Source organism: Balearica regulorum, chromosome 8 (genome assembly GCF_011004875.1).
Source record: "Balearica regulorum gibbericeps isolate bBalReg1 chromosome 8, bBalReg1.pri, whole genome shotgun sequence".
In the NCBI taxonomy this organism is placed as follows: Eukaryota; Metazoa; Chordata; class Aves; order Gruiformes; family Gruidae; genus Balearica; species Balearica regulorum.
Genome location: NC_046191.1, coordinates 1,077,936 through 1,100,339, shown reverse-complemented (window position 1 = coordinate 1,100,339; position 22,404 = coordinate 1,077,936). Strand labels below are relative to the sequence as shown.

At 44.9% G+C, this 22,404-nt stretch overlaps 1 protein-coding gene across 1 annotated transcript in view; it reads right to left on the bottom strand.

The window, feature by feature from the left end:
• The window catches only part of NEGR1 (neuronal growth regulator 1), a 290,238-nt gene that overhangs the window by 103,929 nt on the left and 163,905 nt on the right, over positions 1-22,404 (bottom strand). The window contains exon 3 of the mRNA XM_075759106.1: positions 5,956-6,081. Within this exon, the coding sequence (XP_075615221.1) occupies positions 5,956-6,081 (126 nt within the window). The remainder of the gene's footprint in view (positions 1-5,955; positions 6,082-22,404) is intronic.

Below are 22,404 nucleotides of genomic sequence, written 5' to 3'. Positions count from 1 at the left end.
GCCAGAAACAATAGGACGGGCGTTAGATTCAGCTCAGTCATATCACACTCATGCACGTACACCCCGGCGGTGAATGGAATGTGGTCGAGGAGAGTGATCATGTGAATACGGTCAAATCTAAATTCAGGCTAATTTCTGGAAAAGTGTAGCTTTCCTCAGTGTTAGTGAAAAAAATCTGTTATTTTGCATGTGCTAAACAGTCCTTACAGGGTTGGGGTTTTTTGTTTTTGTTTGGGGGTTTTTGGTTTGGTTTGGGGTTTGTTTGGTTTTTTTTTTAGAAATGTTTCAGTGTCACCATTCTCTGGAAACAGGACTGAATGAACAAGAGTGTCCTGGTGCTAGCGATTTGCCTTTCACTCAACATGGGAAAATCTGTCTTCATTCAGCTAAACTCATAATTTCTGAAAATCTGTTCTCCCAAACGCTGCATATACTTTATATCCAGTTTATCTGCGTTTTAGGAAAATAACTTGAAACTAGACTGGAAGTGATGGGGATAAAACTGTGAGAAAAGGGCAAGAGAGCAGGGAAGAACTGGAAAATACAGGTCTGGGTGGCTTGGCTGCGGAGCAGAACTGTCCTGGTTGTGCAGGCTTAACTCCTGCCCGTGGCAGGACCACGTGAGAGTCCCTCCAGGGGACCATGCACAAGGTTTCCTTCGTTCGAAGGGGTGGAATTCATGCACTTTGGGTGGTCTGTATCAGCATTTGAGTTTGGACCAGGAGTGCACTTTGGAGGAGAACCTCTTGGGTGCCCTCAAGTCTCGCACCTCGCTTGGTGCTGCAGAGCGCATGTGCGGAGCTCAGCCTTGCGTGTGAGGCGCTGGGTAACACCACGATGCCAACAGCGACTGCCCAGAGTGAAAATATTTGTCTGAAACGTATGAAACTTCATCTAACGACACTTGTGGTAAATATTCTGGTTGTGAAGTCAAGCACTCTGAATGAAGCCAAAAGTGAGGCTACTCTTCCAATCTTTTTATGCCCCCCTCTCCCCCGTCTCTCTCTCTCCATTTGATACAGACCCATCCTGGTCACTGTTGTCTTCATTTGAAGCACCTTGTTTCTCCCAGCATCCATCCAGATATTTAGCTAGTTCAGCAAAACCTATCCATACACGTCTGAGCGATCGCCCCACCTGCCCTGCTGGCTCTGCTGGCTCTCAGTGTCCTCCCCGCGAGAGACAGCAGCCACTCCGATGCCTCCATGCACGTGCTGTAGTGGCAACTGCCAAAAGAACCCGCTGGGATGTGGAGAGACACCCCGCTTCTCTCCATTTGCTTAATTCATAGAATCATAGAATCTTTAAGGTTGGAAAAGACCTCTAGGATTATCAAGTCCAACTGTCAACCCAACACCACCATGTCTACTAGACCACATCCCAAAGTGCCATGTCTACACGGTGTTTGAACACCTCCAGGGATGGTGACTCCACCACCTCTCTGGGTAGCCTGCTCCAATGCCTGACCACCCTTTCAGTGAAGACATTTTTCCTAATATCCAAGCTAAACCTCTCCTAATGCAACTTGAGGCCACTTCCTCTTGTCCTATTGCTAGTTACTTGGGAGAAGAGACCAACACCCACCTCACCACAACCTCCTTTTAGGTGGCTGTAGAGAGTGATCAGGTCTCCCCTCAGCCTCCTCTTCTCCAGACTAAACAACCCCAGTTCCCTCAGCCGCTCCTCATCAGACCTGTGCTCCAGACCCTTCACCACTCTGTTGTCCTTCTCTGGACACGCTCCAGCACCTCAATGTCCTTCTGGTAGTGAGGGGCCCAAAACTGAACACAAATATAACCAAATGAAAACCCTCTATACCCTGACCATTAAACTATGGTAAGAACTTTCCAGAATTGCCATTTTGTTTTAAGGCAGTTAGGTAGAAAAAGTTTTGCTTTTCCCATAAGAGTTTTTGCAGCTATGGAATTTAACCTGTGTAGCATTCAGATAAGCCCAGGGAAGGTTGGGCTTTCCCAGCAGGCCTGTCCTAAGGAGCACAGCGCTCAGGCGGTGCGTGCTTCTGCCGCTGCTCCCCGCGCAGCCCCTCTGCCCGACACCACCCGAGCATCCCGCATCCGTCCCGCTGCGGCCGGGAAAGTCGCCTTCGGAAAGTCTTGTCAAACCGCAGCGGAAAAGAGTTTCAACACACAGCGCCTGGATTTTGCAAAGCAGCAACGTTTTATGAAAAGATTTCTGAATGGCTTTTGTCGTTACCGCTCCTGGCAACGCTGGCAGAGCTTGCTTTGCAAACACACACACGGTGCATACGAGTGTGTTAAAAGCTGGAGTTATGTCTCAGGCAGACCTTAATTCTTTAAAATTCCGGTTTCATTCTTAAACTATTGATGCTGCACTTTGCTCTTAAATGTCAGAACAAAATAAGTAATACCTGCAATTTATTCAGATGACATTTCAACAATACAAGATTTTCAGATTACAAACTACAGCCCCATACTTCTTATGGTGTTACGCTGAATGTGTAGATTTTGTGGATTTACATAATGGGTTTGTATAATGAATATTCATATAACGAAAACATTTACATAATGACTTCACGTTAAACATGCACAATAAAGATTCCAGGCCAATGATTTATGTACTAAGTTAAAAATCACCTCTAAATACATTTTATTTTTATTCCTATTAAAGGTTTGTTTTATCTCTTGTTCAAAAAAATTGAATCCAACCTTATCCAAGTAAAGGCTGCATTGATGCACATCATGATAATATTTTGGAATTAGTCTACATTGAATCATTTGTATTCAGAGATTTCAGTTTCTTATCTTTTAGTAGCAGCTTTGACAAACAATTTCAGAATATTCTAAATATGATTCATTAATATAATTTAGTGTTGTATTCTAGATGTGATGCTTGCATGTAAGCCTCATTAGTGCCACTGGGAATTACAGGAGAAAACTGGTAGAAATTGTAAAGTGCATATGAAGCTTATGTTTAGATAAAGGTAATTTGCTGCAGACAGAATATAAACTGTTAGAGAAATCTGGTGTTTTCAACTCTCTTGCATTTTGTTTTCTAATAAATCCAGGCTTCTTGTTTGCCAGACTGATATTTAATTGGATTTGAGTGGCATTTATAACTGGCTGTGCACCAGAACATACACCTGAGCACAAAATTGGTACAGTGCTACTGAAATGGAGAAATTCTTCTTTATTTGGACAGAACATATTCTGTAAATTATATGTTCGCTTCCATCACATTTTACAAGATTTTTGAGCAAAAAGTTATTTGGATCCTGCGTTCTCCCACTCCGGACAGAGTTCTGTCCATTCATCAACCGGGGGACAGCAAGGCACGTCCTCGTGCTCTACAGCGGCCGCACCGGTGCTCACCTCTGGGGTGACACAGGTTTTGTAACGATGCAGCCCTGTAATGCAGCATTTGCAATGAGTTTGCAAGGCCTCAGCACTGAAGCTTGTCAGAGCATCTCTGCCTGGACCGGACCTGCCCTGCCTGCAGCTTTGTCAAGCCTGGTTCAGCTGGGGCAGCATCTCCTCCAACCCACCGGGCATCCCTGGCTAATCTGTTTTACCTCTGCATTTCCATGGTACGACCATAGTTTTACACCGCCAGCAGCAGCGAGCGGTTATCCTGTGTACCACGAGGTTTTCATGACTATTCTATGGTGCGATGCAGAGAAACTCAGGCTGGCGTGGGAGCAGGGGACACAGGACACGGCGCAGAGGCGGGCAGGCGCTGCCACAGGAGACCCCACGGCTGTACACAGCTCACCCGTGGGCACTGAAAGAAATGCAGATTGGAGCTGGACAAAGTGGGGCTTAGTGGTATCGGGGAACAAAGGAACAGCATCGGACGGACGTAGAAGGCACCTCAACTAGTACATTAGGATGTAATATGGAGTTGCAGAGCAATGAAGAAAGAGCAAAGGTGTCGAAGCATGATAGCAAACATTTAAAAATGACCCCAAACAGATCTTAAAGGGAGGAAGAAGAAACCACCACCGTGAACGTCATATTCCTCCCCCCGAAGAGGATGCTCACAGCTCGCCATAAGAGCCCCCCACCAGAGTGAAGCCACCGAAGTTCAGCCCCGGCGGGGCAGGGAAGGGGGTGCGAATCACCCGGGGGAGGGGGCGAAGCGAGGTGAGTCTGTAACAACTTCAACGGCGTTATTATTCCTTCTCACCTGACAGGGGGTGTAAAGGAGATGGATCCAGAACTGTGGTTCACTTCTGTGATTTTTTTTTTTTTTTTGAGTACCAAATTTGTCAAGCCCATGTTTGTGTTTCATCTGACCTACTGCTTCCTGGTGAGAGAGTAAGAGATGTGGCAAAACCCATCCAAAAAGCCACCCTTCCCCAAAGAAACTCGGAGAAGGAGAAGGCGCATGGGATTTGCAGGATTACCCGCCAACTGCTTGGTCAAGATGCTCCAGCGGAGAGGATGAAACAGCAGAGTATATGGTAAACGCACGTTGCTCTCTCCTATGGGCACTGTTCATATACGCTCCCAGGAAGGGCTGAGAAGGCGGAACGAAGCAGGGATCAGCCGGGAAGGGAAACAAAGCCCAGGCTGTAACCGCCTGCCCTCAAATCTTCGGTGCTGAGACAACATACCTGCCTGCCCGCCGTGCTAGGCGCTCGGTAAGACCACATCGTCGTTGAACCGTGAGCACTTTGATTGACTCTCCCTGTACCGTGATATCTTTGATTAGTCTTTTCCTCAAATGTCGTTTTCAGTTCTCATTGTGGTAAGCGTAATGGGTCTGCAGTTGAGTGATCACATTTTTCCTCTCAGTCCTCATTTTCAGTCCTTTGGTCAAGAGACAAAATCAGTGGGTTCACTGAAAGCCCTTGTGATTACGTGCGCTAATTCTGTCTGAGTTCAAGATGAGGAGGATCTAATTCCTCCTCAGACCCCTTCTCCAGCCAGAGTGCACTAATTCTCCTTTTCTGCTTTTTTTCCTCTCCAGGAAAATTGTAACAGCTCCTTTCTGTAGACAATCTAATGCTTTAAGCTATTACTCTAAAGTATCACCACGGTTTCCAATAAAACTTTATTTGACATTTAGTTAAAATCCATTTTTTTGCTACCACTGAATTTTTTTCCCTAGTCCCTTGACGGACGCTTCAAGCAGAATTCATTGTCATTGTCTTAAAGGTCAAAAGTTTTGGGTTTTTTTTTTTTTTTCCCCCAGATCTTGCTTTGTAAAGCAAACTGTTACTCAGGATTATGAGACACTGCGGTAAGCTGTGACAGTCCATGAAACCGTTCTTCCCTGCAATTACATGGATTTCATAAAAGTAGTGTGAGCAAACAGAAAGACCTTCACTGCAAAATCAATTATCATTGTAGAGTCCCCGTAAAAGAACCAGTGCAAGACGGGTGGCTCTGCACCAAGTCAGCCTGCGGAGAGCTGCCTGCAATGCTAGCTGAAAGTTTTCCTTTAAATGTTAGGAGGAATTAAAAGTATAAATGGAAATATTAAATAGAAACTGTGCTTTTAGGTGCCATTGTGTTTGCAATTTTTCATACATGTAATTGAATTTGTTCAATAAAACCATTCTAACAAACTATGCTGTATCATGGAATAATGGTTCAATGGCAGTTACATTAAATTAAATCTATTGCACGATGTATTAATGTTTTTAACTTTCGCTCCTGGTTCTAGAGAGCCCTGTGTGTTCTTGATTATTTCCTTGTTTTGCTTTTAATTGGAATTGATTAATATCTGCAGCCTGTTAAAATGAGCTTAAGAATATAATTATATTTAGGGTGCCTTTATTTCTACGTTCCTGTGTTACAGTAGTATTGGCGTTTTCACTCAGCTGAAATCCGAAGCAGCTTTTGCTTTCTGAAAGTCTAGTTAGCACACACTTTTTAAGGCATACAAAAGCGATGCTGTCACACCCCCGAAAACTGAAAGTTCCTGGTGAAAGGCTGCGGAGAGCTCCGGGTGAGAGATACTTGGGCTTACCGGACGGAGAGATGTGCCTCCAGGAAATGGAAGGCTCTGGCTTCCCCGTGGCCAGGCACACCAGGGTAACGTTGCTTCCTTCGTTCACAACGATGTCACTCGAGATACGAAATATCTTCGGAGAAACTGGAAGGAAACAAGGAGAAAGTTGTAAGGGAAAGGTGCTGAGTCAGTGCACGGGGAGGTGAGGAGAGCTGGGACACCCATACTGCCGGTACTGGTAAAAACACCTGTAGCCGTTGGAATATAACTATGCAAAAGCCTTGTTTAGGTGTGACCGCAGCAATTTCCACGCTGTTTGCAGAAGCTCAGCCCTGGATTCAAAAAGCTACAAATAAGAAAGCAGCAATTTCCTCTATTCTGTGCAGAGCGGGTATTGTTATCGAGTTCTCAGCAAACTCCTACTGATGGATGCTCTTGTTTAAGAGAAGGTTGAGCTTGCTCGTGACAGTTTGAAAAGAAGATGAAATTAAATTTTTCTTGTACTTTTAAAAATAATGGTGCCTATTACATCTACTCCGTGTGTACTTGGAGAGTCATATCTGCTCATGGAGAACACTAAAATACATTTATTTCTGTTGCTTTGTATTGCTTTTAGGCTTGCAGTAGCAACATGGATAAGAAAAAATAAGATAGATTTTATTTTCTTTCATTTTATTGTCAGAATTCTTCACTAAACTCCATTTTCTGTACTATTTATACATCTGGGCATAAGAGAACAGGGTTCCACATGGATGGAAAATGATGGAAAGCATGAAAGGGCCTACCCTTAAGGGAATGCTTCACTTCTTGTAATGGTACACAGGGAGGAAAGGAACTCAGGGTGCCAGCAACAAAGGCAGGAATTCTGGATTTCAGAATGAATCTTTCTTTCTAAAGAAATATGTATTTCTTCACATGTCTTATCATTACGTTTGATCCAGAAATCAAACCAATGTGGTAACAAGGCATACCCTATTGATGTTTCTGAAAAAGCACTGTCCTCTATATGATACATAACAAATTTTGTACAAATATCTGTAGAAGATACCGATCGTACATGTGGGTGTTTCAGAACCTTCTGTAACAACTGCTTTAAAATCAAAGTGCTCTGCAAGGTAAATGGGTACCAACACAATGAGAAAGAAAAAGTTCATGATCTTCCATTTTCCTAACCAAAGTCTCTGTCCGACTGGAGCTTTCCTCTCCTGAATGCCACAGTCTTGTCTCACTGGTTTGCTCCAGTTCGTCACAGCCAAAATCCCACCGTTTGACCCCATACATACACTTTTGCAACCTGGAATACATTGTTAGCATCCCTTCGGTGTCCTTTTTCATATGCACTGACGGGGTTTGTGTGCTTTGGGATCTCCACCTGCAGATGTTCTCCAGCCCCTTCCCTGGTCCAGTGACTGGAAGCATTTCAGTCACAGAAATAAGCTGGGGTCAGACAGACTTCAAAAACCTGGAAATTCTCAGTGCTTGCTTGTGGCTATGCATTTGTAAGCAAAGAAAATTAAAAGTCTATATGTAGAGTATTTTTAATCAGCAGAGAAACATTGTCTTGAGGGAAAACAAAGGTCTGGGGAAGGCCGAACCCTTCCCAGGTCCTAACGCAGTGAAATTCAGCGTTACCCGCCTGTGAAGTTCAAGCAGGTTTACCCCATCACTCGAACAGAGATGTACCGCTGAATTTGCCACAGTCTCACTCACAAAGGTGACAGTCCTCCTCCCCACCTCACTTGATGACCTGGAAAAGCATGCAGTCAGCATATTTAGGGGCTGAAACATACCGAAGAGTTCTTTCCACTGAAAGGGGTCATTTATTAATCAGATTTCTTTGCAGAGACCTGCAATGAACCCGTTACTCGACTTCCCTCTGCAGAAGTCCTAAAGGAGAAGGTGACCAGCCTCCGCCTCCATGCCCACCCCACGCCAGCTATGCCGTGCCAGGACCCGTCCTCGGGGTCCCCCACGCCCTGCAACGGGGCACTGCTGATGCAGGTCCCCCCCACCCCCCAGCCCAGCCCAAATTAAATATCATTAATGGTACAGCTTGGCCACAGACAAAACATTGAAAGGAATTCTTATTTCTGTGCACAGAGTATGAAAAATAAATCTACTTCCTAAAGACAGCTGGTGAGGGATCATCCTATCCGAAATGCAGAAATCCATCTGAGAGCAGAATATCACGAGTAATGTGGCATATGCAGTGGCTTTAGTCAGTCTACAATATTTTTAAAATATCTTCCTAAATCTGAGTTACTTATTTCTTTATCCTTCAAGAACAAACATACTTCCAGAAAGTCAAGTGAAGGAATCAAGTAACTCGAAACAGTTCTTCTCCCAAGTAAATATATACAATCGACTGACGCAATATCTATTTGGAACTGTGGAAGTATCTTCCAGATTAAGTAAATGTTACGCTGTAAGATTTCCAACAGCATTAAACTTCTTATTCAAGGTTCTGCACCTTTGAAGGTAGAAAGAGAGAGAGATTTGCTCGTGTTCTGGCATTACTGAAGCAGCACCACAGAGGGATTTTTCACACCCGACACCTAATGCTATTTTTCCAGGTGATTTTTATTTGCCTTAAACTTGTCACTGAAGACAGAGGAGGTGGCTGGGGGATGCTGTGCTGCCACGATGGCACCGGGGTGGCCAGTGCAGACTAAAGCGAGTTAAAGGAGGGCTCCCGGCGCTCAGGCTGTGCCAGGGTCAGGATTACGTTTAGTCCCGTCTCTTCCCTGCATCCATCACCAGAAAATGGGTGGATGAAATATCTACTCCTTGCTCAGTAAACTGATTTAGCGTGACTGATACAAACAGATTAGAAATAAGGTAACCTGGATTTCGGTGGGAATGAGGAGCTCTTGCTGCTGGTCCTCCAGCACAGCCACCGCCGGTCCTGTGAGCAGAGTGCCATAAGGAATGAACACCAGCAGAAAAGCTGCATTGTGTAAGCAACTGTAATCAAATCTCCCAAAATAAAAATCTCCAAAAAAAATACGCTGGCAGTCCTGCAATAGGCAGGAATCTAGAATTGAAGTAAAAGGATTTCATTCAGTTCACATAGACGAACAAAATTTCTTTTCCAAGACAAAGATCAACACAGTCTGCTCTTTTCTCTGCTACTTAATGCAAGCGTTGTCTTCGTCCTCCTCTGCCTTTCCTCGTAAGGTTTTATTTGCGCTTTATCACTCACCTCCTTCGCAAGCATCCTCTGCTCACAAAACGCAGCACATTTTCCCCAGCGCTCGGGCTCCCAGCCCTGGATTTCCTCCTGCAGCTCCAGCTCGTTCCCTCTCCTCCGGGTTTTAGGACAGCCATTAACTTTGGCTGCCAGTCTCACCGCCTTTGTTATAGATTTTGCCTGCCATGTTCTAACCCCAAATCTACAGTATTTTGTCAAATATTTTAATTTTGACAAAACCATATGCTTTCATGGCACACAACTGGAAAATCTTTCCCCAGTTATCCTACGAGCAAGCCATGGTTATGGAGCACAGAATTTGGTATGAACGAAATTCAATCGTATTAACAGATTTGTGGAATTTATATAGCCAGAGGGGCTGGAGGGTAATTTAGTCTGAACTCAGTCATAGGCTCTAGAAATTTTCCCAGAAGCCTGACTAAAGTCTATGTTTTAGAAAGCTGTCTAGTCTTATCCCGGCAATTCCAGGTGATGCTCGCACTGCCACATCTGGTAAGCACTTTCAGCAATTAAATACCCCCTCGCTGCCAGGAAATAGCATCTTGGTTCAAAATTGCATTCCACTAAACTCAGCTTTGAGAAATTGGATCTTATTATGGTTTTGTCTGCAAGACCGAACACCCCCTTACTATCAAGTATCTTTCCTATGACTAAGGACCCGTACAACATGATAAATCACCTCTTCATCTTTCTTTGCCAATGATTTGAGCACCAGAAGCTTAATTTTTTTTAAGGCTTCCTAGATAATATTTGTTTCTCTCTTTTGAGGAATATCTGAATCATCCTGAAATGTGAACAGTGGAACAAGGCACAAAAGCCTAGCAAGAGTCTTACCAACAGAGAGGCAAACCCACTGCTTTACCTCAGCTGTATTTCCTCTTTCCCTGTGCAGTTATTACCACACAGAAGATCATTCCCGTTATCCCTGCAGCTCCTGCCATGGCCAGCTGGGGAGGGACAGAGGGGCAGGAGGCGCTGGGGGATGAGGATGCTCACTGCACGGATCTCCTACGGGGTTAAAAATACCAGTTGCCTACGCTACCAGAATAGCGTGAACACCTGGAGGCTCCTGTTGGTCTGGTTTACGTCACGGCAGCTCCGTTAAGACTTTCCCAAAGCAGACGTCCCCACCAGCGGGTGACCAAGACCTGCTTTTTCTCCTGGCTCTTTGGAGAAGCTGCTTTGTCTGACCGGATCTGCCATCCCTGAAGCCTGACTGATTGATGCTAATAGGAATTGAGTCTCTGGCTCCTACTTCTTCCTGGAGTCCAGAATTACGTGTGCCGTTATTTTGCAGGGGATTGACATTGAGTCTATGGTTCATCGCAGGGTCTCATTTCTCATTTCCAAGGACTGGAATTATATTCTCAGTTACATTCATGTGTACAGAAATGATGCAGCATAATAAAGCTTACTAGTGTAGTGGGATTGACTGTAGGGCAGAGCGGCGTTTTTAGCTGCTGCTGCTTTTTGAACATGGGGAAGGATGTTGTATTTTCATCACAGTTTAGAATTATCAGGTAAAAAATCTGGGGCCTCAGCATAAGGGAACCCATCTTGTTTCTTAAAATATGCATGCCCCACACTGAAATGTCCAAAGTCGATGTAGTATCAAGATTGCAAAACATTTGGCTGGACATACAGCTCTGTTTCTTCAGAAAGTTTGCCCAGATAAAGGTGATGACAAGCTACGAACTACATTGTTTATAGTAATATTTCTTAAATCATATGGTACATTTTCAGATTGTTATGCAATCAATCCTATCTTATATACAGAACATAGCCAATCCCAACAGAACAAATAAAAACTGAGAGAGGAATTGGCTTGTAAGTACAGAAGTGTTACGTCTGGGAGTGTGGCAAGAGTGACTTTACCACCAGAACCCAAGGAATCACCTGCTTCACCCCCCCCCCGGTGCATCCGTGCTCACATTGCCCTAGCTCAATCTTCCTATGCTTGCTTTTCAATAAAGAGTGACTTTTTTGATGAAAGAGAAGTGTTATCCAGCCTCTCTTCTAGAATCCCCACTACCCTTCAGTTCTTCATCCAAATGCTCTCTGTCTGCAATGATAATTTGATTTTTTTTCCTGATTATAATTTCATAATTAAGCAATAAACACAGAGGGGAGGACAGAAGAAGTTGCTTTCAGCAGCTTAACTGACTGTTTCTTTTGGACTGGAATTAATTTGTTGACCAATCCATCTGTGCAAACGTTTCTGCGTTTCTAGCTGTGACCTGGCAAACAGCAACGTGCGCAGCAGTTTGCACGACACCGTTCACCACATTTCAGAGCCCTCCTGCAATACGCACTGCAGCTCTACTTCAACGCAGCGTTTGAGCACAAAAGATGCTGTTTAGGGTCCGAGCTGCAGCGGAGGGGAGCGAGAGCGCGGCGCAAGGGATGCTTGCGGCGAAGCGGCGTGTGACAGAGGCACCTCGGCCTGATGTCATCCAGCCTCTGCTTCTGCAGAAGCAGTAACGTTCAACCAAACGCCTATTTCTAAAAGCCGTACAAACCTCAGAAGGCAAAATCCCTCCCTCAAGAGCACACAAACGCCCTTTGAGCCTCGGGGTTTCAGCAGAGCACTGGCCTCCCCGGGGGTACCTGCTCCCCCCGCTGCGGGCAGCAGCCTCCCCGCGGGGTCCGCAGGGGCGGGGGGCAATGCGGTGCCCTCACGGTGCAGCCCTCTTCTATTTTACAGACTTCCCGCTATTGCTGCCTGCAGCAACCAGCCCAGGCAGGGTACAACAGCCCTGGCATGCCCACGCACGCAGAAGGAATCTGCTCCCTCAGACAACATTTCCTACTCTTTCCCAGCAGCGCGAGTCGGACGTTTTCACCCAAGGGGCAAACCGAGACCGCCAGTTCTCCTCCCGCAGCTGCGCGGAGCCTGGGGGACGTGAGCAGAGACCTGGCTGGTAGCGCTTCACGCCCCCGTCCATCATACCCAAAATACACAACGGCTGTATTTCATTTTTAACTGTACGATATTTTATGATAGCCTTTATACTATACATGAGACGATGGTTCTAAAGGCATACGGTCTATTGCATTTTCGTCAGGGTGGCAGAAGCTCTCTGGTGCAACGCTCCCCCCCAGCGCCGTGCCCCAGGACCACCTTTCCGAGAGTAGGCGGGCAGGGCGCACCCCCTGCAAGCCCCCCGCGCTTCGGGCAGCACCCGGACACGCCGGCGTCGTTGCGACCCCCTGCTACCGCGCTCGCCTCTCTGGCTTTATTATTTGTGCCTGTATCTCAGCAAACTCCTTTTCCCCGTGCCCCGTTGGATGATCTGCCACAGAACCGCAACTGAGCTTTAAATACGAAGAAAAGAAGGAATGGCAGGCGGGAAGCTCTGCGACCGCAGCACAGCGTCTGAGCCCTGTTTGCATCCCCAGCGCTTTTCTGTACTCAGCGCTGTGCAGAACACAGACCACACCGTCCTTGCCTCCAGGGACACAGATCCCTCTCCAGGTTTTGCTAAAGACTGGGAAGTCTGACCCAGAAGAAGTGTGCACGCTTTTGTTTCTTTTTGAGGATTATCACCAGGAATTTTGCAGTATTTCTAAGGGAAGGTTTGAACTGTGACATGCTAGAAGATGGAGAATTTTCCAGACTTACACAGTGCAGATTAAGTGATTTTCTCTTAAGTACGTGCTTTGTTCATTTTCTAATTGACTGGGCTCTTCTTTAATCTAGGTTTTATAGTGGGGAAATTAAATAAAATATGCTAGAAGATGTCTGTGAGTCTTATTACAAGGACGCTGAGCAGGTTGCATCATTTATGCATTTCCAAAACAGAATTAGAAAACAAATGAATCCAAGCCATACATTAACAAAGATAACACACAAGTAAGCACAGAAGCGCAGTCCTGCTGTATAATGTAATTCTGTAAAATTACAGAAATGATACAATATGATCTGGTACTCATGAAAAAATTATAAATTTTACTTTTATCAATGATTTCCTACGAAGATCTTCTTTCCCATGATAGAAATTGGCTTCTACAGTAAGTAGTTCTGGAACCTCACAGTTTGAGACAAATAATGATTTCTGGTATATTAGTATGCTGCTAATTTTTCTGCTATTTACTGACTGTTAAGGATCATTACATTCAGATCACTAAAATCTGTGGAATTTATTAATTATGACTAGAATATATATGCATAATCACAATGGAAAGTTAATATTTAATAAGAATTAAAAATGTTTATTTTGTGTACATACTTCTTATGATACCTCTAAAGACTCTAAATCTACGAGCAGATTCAGGTTTTAATATCTGCTATGCTGAGCTTCCAGCGCAGATTAAATCCATTGCAGAGCTACTCTCCATTTCCACAGCTACAGTCTTTCACCCATCCCACACGGCAACTGTGAAGGTCAGAAAAGAAATTAAATATAGCAGTGAAGAAACACTTAGGCAGTACGTGGATTAAAGAAATGCCCAAGAAACAAGGTAACAAGCTAGGATGAAAGACGAATGAAACTCCCAAGAAAATTTTGTACGAGGGTCCAAAATGAAAAGCGCTTTTTTCTGAAAATGCTTTTAAATGAATACCTTCCCATTTAGGAAAAGGTATGTAGACTGCTTGTGGAAACTAAGCAGAGAAGGCAATCAGAACTAAACCTCTGCTTTCTGTAGTCTTCTGAAAGCGCCGTGCCGCGGGGACTGAGCGAGGAGCCCGGGGCATTGCCCCGAAGGGCGGGAGGCAGCGCGAACGGGGCCCTAAGTGCAACCGTGCAACGCGCAGCGGGTGCCAGGTGCTCGTGCGAGACACGGCAGGGCAGGGGGGTGCTGGGACCGCCAAGCGCCGCAGCGACAGGCAATGGAAGGGAACCCCTGCGGGCGCCTCCGGAGTCACTGCGAAGGGACGGCCGAGCAGCTGGGAGGCTGCAGAGCTGGTTTGCTGTGACCCACCCGATGGTCTGATTCTTCCAGTTAAATATTTGGAGTGATGTGGGATCAATTGCCCATTTGCAAATTTCAAATTGAAGAGTTGCCCATGCCACATTGAAGATTAAATGCTCTTCAACCTTTGCTCATTTTCTGGGAGTCAAAACAAATCAAAATGAAAGCCGAAGATTTTTGGTTTTATAAAACAAATGTGAAAAACTGAATGATTATTTTTTGTTTTGATGATGAAATTTAAAGTCATGCTAAACATTCTGGAAAAAGATTTACATTTCAGTGAAACTTCATTTTCTGTCCAGAGAGCAGTCTCTTACACTGCCTACTTAAATTTTGGTTGATTGAGAGAAAAACACAGAGCAAAAGAGGAGCATGGAGGAGCAACTGATAATTCAGCCTCACAGGTAGTCACGCAGCCTTTGCGACGTCCCCAGTGTTAATGTATGATCCTAATGTGCAGTTTTAAATCCCCACCACCCCCTTCCTTCATATGTGGGGATGAATATGTTCTCTAAAAGGTTTCTGTAAATGACCAATAATAGGAAAATTTCAGCATTTTCCATTATTTCCTTTCTCCAATTCTTTGTTGAGAGTAGTTATCGTACTCCACTCTAATAAGTAATTTGTCAGCGTTACAGGAGAGGAAAAAACCCAGGGAACATACTCAAAAAAAGGTGTTTACCTATTTGGTTTGCACAGTGTTTTTTAAAAATATTTACCAAAGCTTATATCCACTACAGCGTTAAATAAACGAATCACCTTTATTAGAAGTGCATGCCAACGGAGGGTGACATGAGGGACACAGCGACATGTTTATTTTCCCTTGGGCTGTTTATAACAGAGGGAAATAAATTTGTTTCTGTTTCCAAAAACAGTTAAAACAAATGGCAGGAGAATGAAATTCAGACAAGCCTTAATAGCGAGCTACTATAAAAGCAAGTGTGCAATAATAATAATAATAATGATAATGTTAATAATAAGAATCATAATTTTATTCCACCCTGATACCACTAAAGTACAATTCATTGGAACTAGTCTGTCTTGGTGAGAAGCAGCTCCAAACCAGCTCATCAGTGATACCAATTTCTCTACTTTAAACCAATTAGAATCACAGAATCCCAGACTGGTTTGGGTTGGAAGGGACCTTAAAGCCCATCCAGTTCCAGCTTCACATCCCCTACCAACCTCTCGTTGGTAAAAACAAGGTCCAGCATGGCACCTCTCCTCCTTGGCTCCTCTGTCACTTGGAGAAGGAAGTTATCATTGATGCATTCCAGGAACCTCCTGGATTTCTCATGCCCTGCTGTGCTGTCCCTCCAACAGGTATTGGGGTGGTTGAAGTCCCCCATGAGCACCAGGGCTTGTGAACGTGAGGCTGCTCCTATCTGCCTCTACAGAGGGCTTCATCTGCTCGGTCTCCCTGGTCAGGTGGCCTGTAGCAGACCCCCACTATAGTGTCCCCCGTCCCTGCCCTCCCTTTAATCCTGACCCATAAGCTCTCGGTCAGCTCCTCACCCAGCCCAAGGGGAGCTCCAGGTCCTCCAGCTGGTCAGTGACGTAGAGGTGACACCCCCTCCTTGTCTCCCCTGCCTGTCCTTCCTAAAGAGCCTGTACCCTTCCATCCCAACACTCCATAGGAGCCATCCCACCACGTCTCCGTGATGCCAGTGAGGTCACAGCCCTGCAGGCGTCTGTCTCCAACTCCTCTTGTCTGCTCCCCACACTACCTTCATTTGCACAGAGGCATTTCAGTTGGACAACCTGCTGCCCAGATCTCAAGGCCTTGAAGAAAAATGAAACGGAGGCATTCGGCATCGTGAAAGACCCCACAGCTATCTTCTCAAACACTGCTGTGAACTGCAGCACACTGGCCAAATCGGGTCTGGCACTCAACGTGGGCTTTGCCCTTGTCCCCCTGCCATGACGGCGCCGTGCTGCCCTGAGCTGGCTGCGCACCATCGGGGCGGGGGGAAATGATTGTTCGTGATGCACAAACCAGCGTGTGAAGCGCCGGGGACTCGTTGGCCATGACCCACCGGGCTATCTCCGTGCAATTTGTTACCATGAGCGGTCAGGAAGCGCTAGCTGAGCTGCACATGCAACCGGAATCTCAAAAAAGGGCTCGGAAGAGGAGAGGATTATTATCTTCTCAGGCTCCCTGCGTTTCAATTTCCCAATGGGATGTTTCTCTCCGGCATGGGGAGCAGATGACTCTCTGATCCCCCCAACCTGCTGAATCCCACCCCGCGCACCCCTTCCCACCGCCACGGCAGAGCGGGCCCCGTGCAGCACGGGGCAGGGCGGGTGCTGACCGCAACGGCAGCACGGCACACTCAGCCACACTCCTCCTCACGCCAGCACACACCGCCCCTGGGGAGGGGCACTAAGCCAGCACAACTATCTCCATGTCTTCCTAGAGCCGTCTTTGAACAGACAACTTTTTCCCATGCATACACAGATTTTGTAATAATTTCTGTACATCTGCCTTTTAAAATTTAAAAAAAAAATAATCTACATTTAGCTGTGAAAATGCAAAACATTTTTCAAGATGTTTAGCAGAGATAAAACCTCATCAGGTCTAGTCTCGGGCTAACAATCTCTAGCGAGTCATCCCACAAACCGACGGCGGCAGCAGGTCCCTGGCTCGGCTCCCCACTGGCTCCCGGCGTGGCAGCGATGGGACCACAGGACAGACCCGGCTGCTGCAAGAGCCGTTCCCTCGGGGGTGGCCAACGCGGCCAGTGGTACAGCCACCCCAGGCTGCTTGCCCTTGGGCAACCGGACAGCTTGCCCGCAGCAGGCGAGGCTGAGGATGCTGCATTTCATGGGGGGGTCACCATCCGCTGCATCTCTGCACCCCACGCTGCTGGAGTGACAGGTCAGGGACGTTCGTGACCTGAGCTCTCTGCTGTAGCTACTGAAAAAAATAAGGTGAAACATCGATTTCTCTCTGCAGACAGAATAATTTATTGCTTTGCTTTCCTAATATGCATATTGATTTCATTAACTTGTATAGTATCTAGAAATCACTAACATGACATAAGAAATAGATTATTGTTCTTCTTTTTATGGCTTGGACATAATAATTAGTTTTTATGACAAATACATAGAAAAATTAAAATGTGCTTATGAGGGTTATTAAAAGCAGTGATGAACTCCATTTGCCACTAATTGAGAATCTATACGACTTTTCAGTTTGCAGTCATCAGATCCCCCGGCATCTGGAAAATCTTCAGCTTTACAAATGACTCTGTTTCCCAAGTTTTCATAAATTTTAGCATATGCACTTGTATGAAGATTTCTTGTAAGGAAACCCTAATTTCCCGTTCTTTCCTTCTCTTACTCTTCCCATGCCAGTCAGAAGGATGAAGCAACTTGTGACTGAATAACCAGACACAACATAACACTCAAACGTGGAAAAGAAAAAGAAAAAAAAAAAAAAAAGGAAAAAAGGACAGCTAATCACAGGAAAGTTTTTATGAAGAAAAGAAATAAATTGCAGGTTGAAATGTGGTTCTTAGGAACAGGCGATACGTCTGAAGCGCATGCGAAGGAGAAGAGGGGATTGCATTAACCGCTAGCCCGGCTGGACCATCTGCAGAGCTCATCAATAACCCTCACCCAACAACAAAAAAAGTAATAATATCGCCAAATGCGAACCACTGTGACTACTGCGAGGTGTATTAATTAGCAGAAACAGATGTAACTTATTTCCAGGAGATTACACTGGCGGACGTCCCACGCAGCAGCTAATGCTGCTAATCCAGCGCGGTGGCTAATTAGCCAGAGGGCTCCGCAAGTGCTCTTGAAGCTTCAGCGCTTGCTCGTGACCCCCAGCCCAGCTGTAGATCCACGCCTGCTTCTGTGTGGTTTGGGAGAGGACGTCCTCCGACCAGTGGCTTTATATCGAAAGTAGAAGATGCCAAATATTTGCGAGCCCAAACTAAAACGGGGAGGATTGCAAAGAATCCCCTTACGGGCTGGACTTTGCACAAATTACTGTCAGGCAAGCGGTGAGTGAAGGAAACTCTCAGTGTCACAATGCAAAAGTCAGAAGTTACCATAAATCAGCGTGCTTCGAATGCTCCAAGAAAAAAGAAAATATTTCACTGTTTTAAAATGCCTGTAATTTTGTCGAGATTTCTAATCATTTATATCTACATAAATCCTCTACCTCTCTGGCAAACATGTTCACCATTTTCATTCTCAGACCTGTAAACAAGGTCTGAGATCCCTACACATCTCTAAATGCCACATCTAAAATACTTTACTTTAAAATAAAAACCAACCGTAAACACCACAAAAAAGATTTTTTCCAACAAAATCATTTTTATAGTTGAACATATTGCACCACAGTATCTATCATAAAACAGATTATTGTGCTTTTTAGAGTTGTAAAATCATTTGTCAATGCTAAAAAATAAAAAACCCAACACCCTGCTCCACTTTTATATACTTTTTTTTTTATTTTCAGAGCACATTAAAGTCGCCACACAGAAATATTACTATATCCTCCTCTGCTTGGCCCTGGTGAGGCACATCTGGGTCCAGGGCTGTCCCCCCCAGAAGAGAGAAGCAGGGAGAGAGTGGAGCGAGGCCAGGCAAGGGCATGAAGGCGATGAAGGTCCTGAGCATCCCTCCTCCGAGGGGAGGCTGGCGGAGCTGGGGCTGCTCAGCCTGGTGACGGGGGAGCTCGGGGGCATCTTAGGATGGAGATGGTCATGGGAGTCTTACCGAGGTCCAGCTGATGCTCTCATCAGGCAGGAGCGGATGAGCAAGAGTAAATCAGCAGCAAAGACTTAAATTTGTATGCAGCTTGTTGGGTTTGAAACAAAATTTCAAGTGCTGCATTATAAAGGGTCTGGGTTTCAGAGAAGAAACCCTTCATGGATGAAGTCCCATCTCAAATTCCCAGCGTGAGGCAAAGGCAAATAAGGTTTTTCTTTGGGAAGGAAATTTTCTTTGGGAAGGATAAGGGGAAACTGCAAGTTACAGAAAAATAAAAGTTCAGAATTTTCCAGCCATATTAATCTACTGAAACCAGTTAATTGCCCACGTGCCAGCAACAATCCACCGCTCCTAAACACCGATGCCTATGACCTGTATTACTGCGTCGCTCCCAACTCGTGGTACCTCACCTCCTTGCGGCGGCTGAAAGAGTTACCGGAGGGGAGCGTTTGCATCCTCGGCAGCAGTGCAGGCACGCCCTGTAAGCTCACAGATTATTATTAAACCTGGCGCCACGCGTAACCCGAGCTCGTGGGAGAAGTCCGAGCGCCTGCCTCCCCCCTGCACCCCCCGGGGTCAGTTTAACAGTCTATGAATGCATAAAAATGCGGGTGGCCATCTACAGGACTCTCCATCGGTTTTTGTCCAGCGGAAGCCCCCTCGTTGCAATCAAATGTTGCACAAAGCTAACCCACAGATTTTTTCATGTTTAACAAAATAAAATAATGACATGAGCTCAATATTTGGCGAGTTGTAAAATACCCCCCAAACATATATGATTTTTAAAGTATAGTTAATAGAGTTTTTAAATCAATGGGGTACATAATATGAAGAAGCAGACAGCACCCCGTGCTAGTGTGGCACAAATCTTCATTTTCGTGGCAATCAGTCACCAACTGGGAAAACGAAGAATATTTTTTTTCTCTTTTTTTTGCATTTACATGATTAGTTCCTTAACAGCAGTTTGATTGAAGAGCATTGCCCAAAGGTCCCCACCTCTTGCTTATTAAACACACTTTGTCTTGTACGCAGAAGCGGCATTGGCACACGGGTTCTGATAAAATAAATTATGGGTGGGCTGTGAAGAAAAATGGCTGTACCTTGATTCATCATTTATTTCCAATTCATGTCAACACTAAAGCGTGAGGAAAACCTCACAAAAGTAGTACTTTTGTAAATTTTTGATTAATCTCTTTTCCCCTTACCTATCACTAGCAGTATAACCATAATTTGTAAAAACTAATATAATATACTTTATGTTTTAACTAGAAATTTATTATCATGTATTATCTGTTTTCAGTGATGGATTTATTTTAGACCAACTTGAACATCAGCCTTAAATTACAGAAAAATGACCCACATTGCCACAGGAACACGCTAATGCAGAACTGGAAAGAAAAATCAAATAAAAAATGCGTAAGCAAGTATTCTATCTGTTGTATTTATTGTATTTCCATCAAGAGTATCCTGGAGTCACAGGGGCAGGAAGGTTTCCTGGAAGTGGATGCTGGCTGGTTAAAGGCTGACACAGCTGGATTCACATCTACAAGGTTTTTCCTAAATAATTCATTTTGGCACAGAAATATTGTCCTTTACCTGCTCTACTTGTGGCAGTGTCACTTCTCGAAGGTAATGATCTATTTTAACCTCAGTTTTTGAAGGCGTGAGAGACTTGGAAAGACGTCAGCAGGGTCACCTGCATGGGTGCCATCCCTCCTGCTGCCTCGTTACCCGCTGAGCTGCTAACGACGGTGGTGTGCACCGACAGACCTCGGACTCCGGGAGGGTTGCATTAAAATAGTTTATTTATCTTCAGCAGCAACATCTCAAATAAGCAAATCTATTCAAATTGTCAAAACCAACTTAAAATGAGCCATGCCTTGAATATGGGAATTGAATGAAAAGTGAAGTCATACTTGAGAGGTTTACTGAAGTCAGTGAGAGATTTGCTATTGATTCATCGAAGCAAGGAGTTTTCTCTGCATCACTAAACCAAAACTACACGGTGGTTTTTGGCTCCGTGCTCAACACACGCCGCTGCTTCTCCCAGGTTTTGTGGGCAACGACCCCAGCAGCGGGGAGCACAGCTTCCATCGTACTTGGAGGACTGTGATCAAGCCAAGAAGCCATTCATAATGCGTGCATTGGAATAAATTTATAAATTCAGAGAGTAGCACCACTGCGTAAAATTTCAAGTAATGGAAGCCACTACAAAAGCACTAAATTTATTACTAAAATTAATGAGCAAAAAAGATGAAGAAAATGTTAACAACTATGTATCAATTGTATCACTGTGATCGATTTCCACTTAGAATACCTAAATGTTTAACTAAGAACTACTTAAATTGAATGTTTTTTCCATAAATATTTTAGTAAATCTAGAAAGTTTAACAAAAACAGGCTAAAATATCAGGTGGACTTTTTCTGTTATTAAATATTAACAATGGTTTTCAGGGACGATTTTCACACAGTTCTGCTAATACCTCCGATGCTGATGGACCATCCACGTTCTTCAAAGACTGAAAGTAAAAGAGCTCAGCAAAATACTGTCTATATGATGTACAAGAGAGGTTGGCCCCAAACTGGAAGCGAACCACCTCTTCTCCAGGAGGGATGGAGATGCGTCTCCAAGCACGGTGCTTCTGGAACAAGCGCGTTGGCCTAAACCCCAGAGTTACCGCAGGAGGGGAGCAGGTAACAGCCCCAAAGGTCCACCTGGCAACCAGAGCCTGCTCGGCGAGGTGGGAAGGATGCGCCCTGAATGAAGGCTGATGGGCAAAATCTGTTATGATGCTGAAAGTTCTTTGAAAGGCGAGCATGACAGCTTTCTTTTTTCCAAGCAAATCGAAGGATCTTCATCTCCTACCCACAGTTATTTTGTCATGCAACCATTGCTCCATCAATGAAGAGGCAGACTCTCTGCAGATAATCATTCTTCAATTTCTGATGCCATAGATTTTCCCTATTTTCTGTGACTCATATTGTTCACTTGGTAAATGCAGAGAGAAGGGAAAGGACGAGCACTTGTTCTCTCTGCAGCCCTTTCATCACTCTCCTACATTTTTTCATTACTGTACTCAATTTATCACTGAGAAAATACAGAAATAGAAAAGCTATATTCTTTGCCTCGAGATGGATTTGTTATCAGCAGTTTGATGCTTTGTAAAGCAGAAGAAATGTAGAAAATAAAATTGCCATTTCTGTTAATTGATTTGCAAAAATCTAGTTTTAAATCAGAAAAACCTTACTGAACCAAAAATCTAGCAATATTTTATTTTTCTTTCAAAGCTTTCCATCTTCTTCCCTTAAGTGGAAAGCCATTCACAGGCGCGTTGACATCGCCAGATCGCTGGGTCCCCAAGCAGCATATTCCCCCGTCGCCAGGTCTTTGGTTTCCAGCAAAGGGACCGATTAGGATGAGCAATCCCGTCCCAGTCTCGCCGCCCGGGGATCCCGAAGGACAAGCCCCGTTTAGGCTGAGGGTGAAACATCCACGCAGTTGCACAGCCTGTGTAAGGGATGTTGATGTTGGCTGAACACATTTTCCTGTAACGTCAGCACGTTTGCTTTTTTCAACCACAATTTCAGCTGTGCTTAGCAAGCTAGGAGTAATT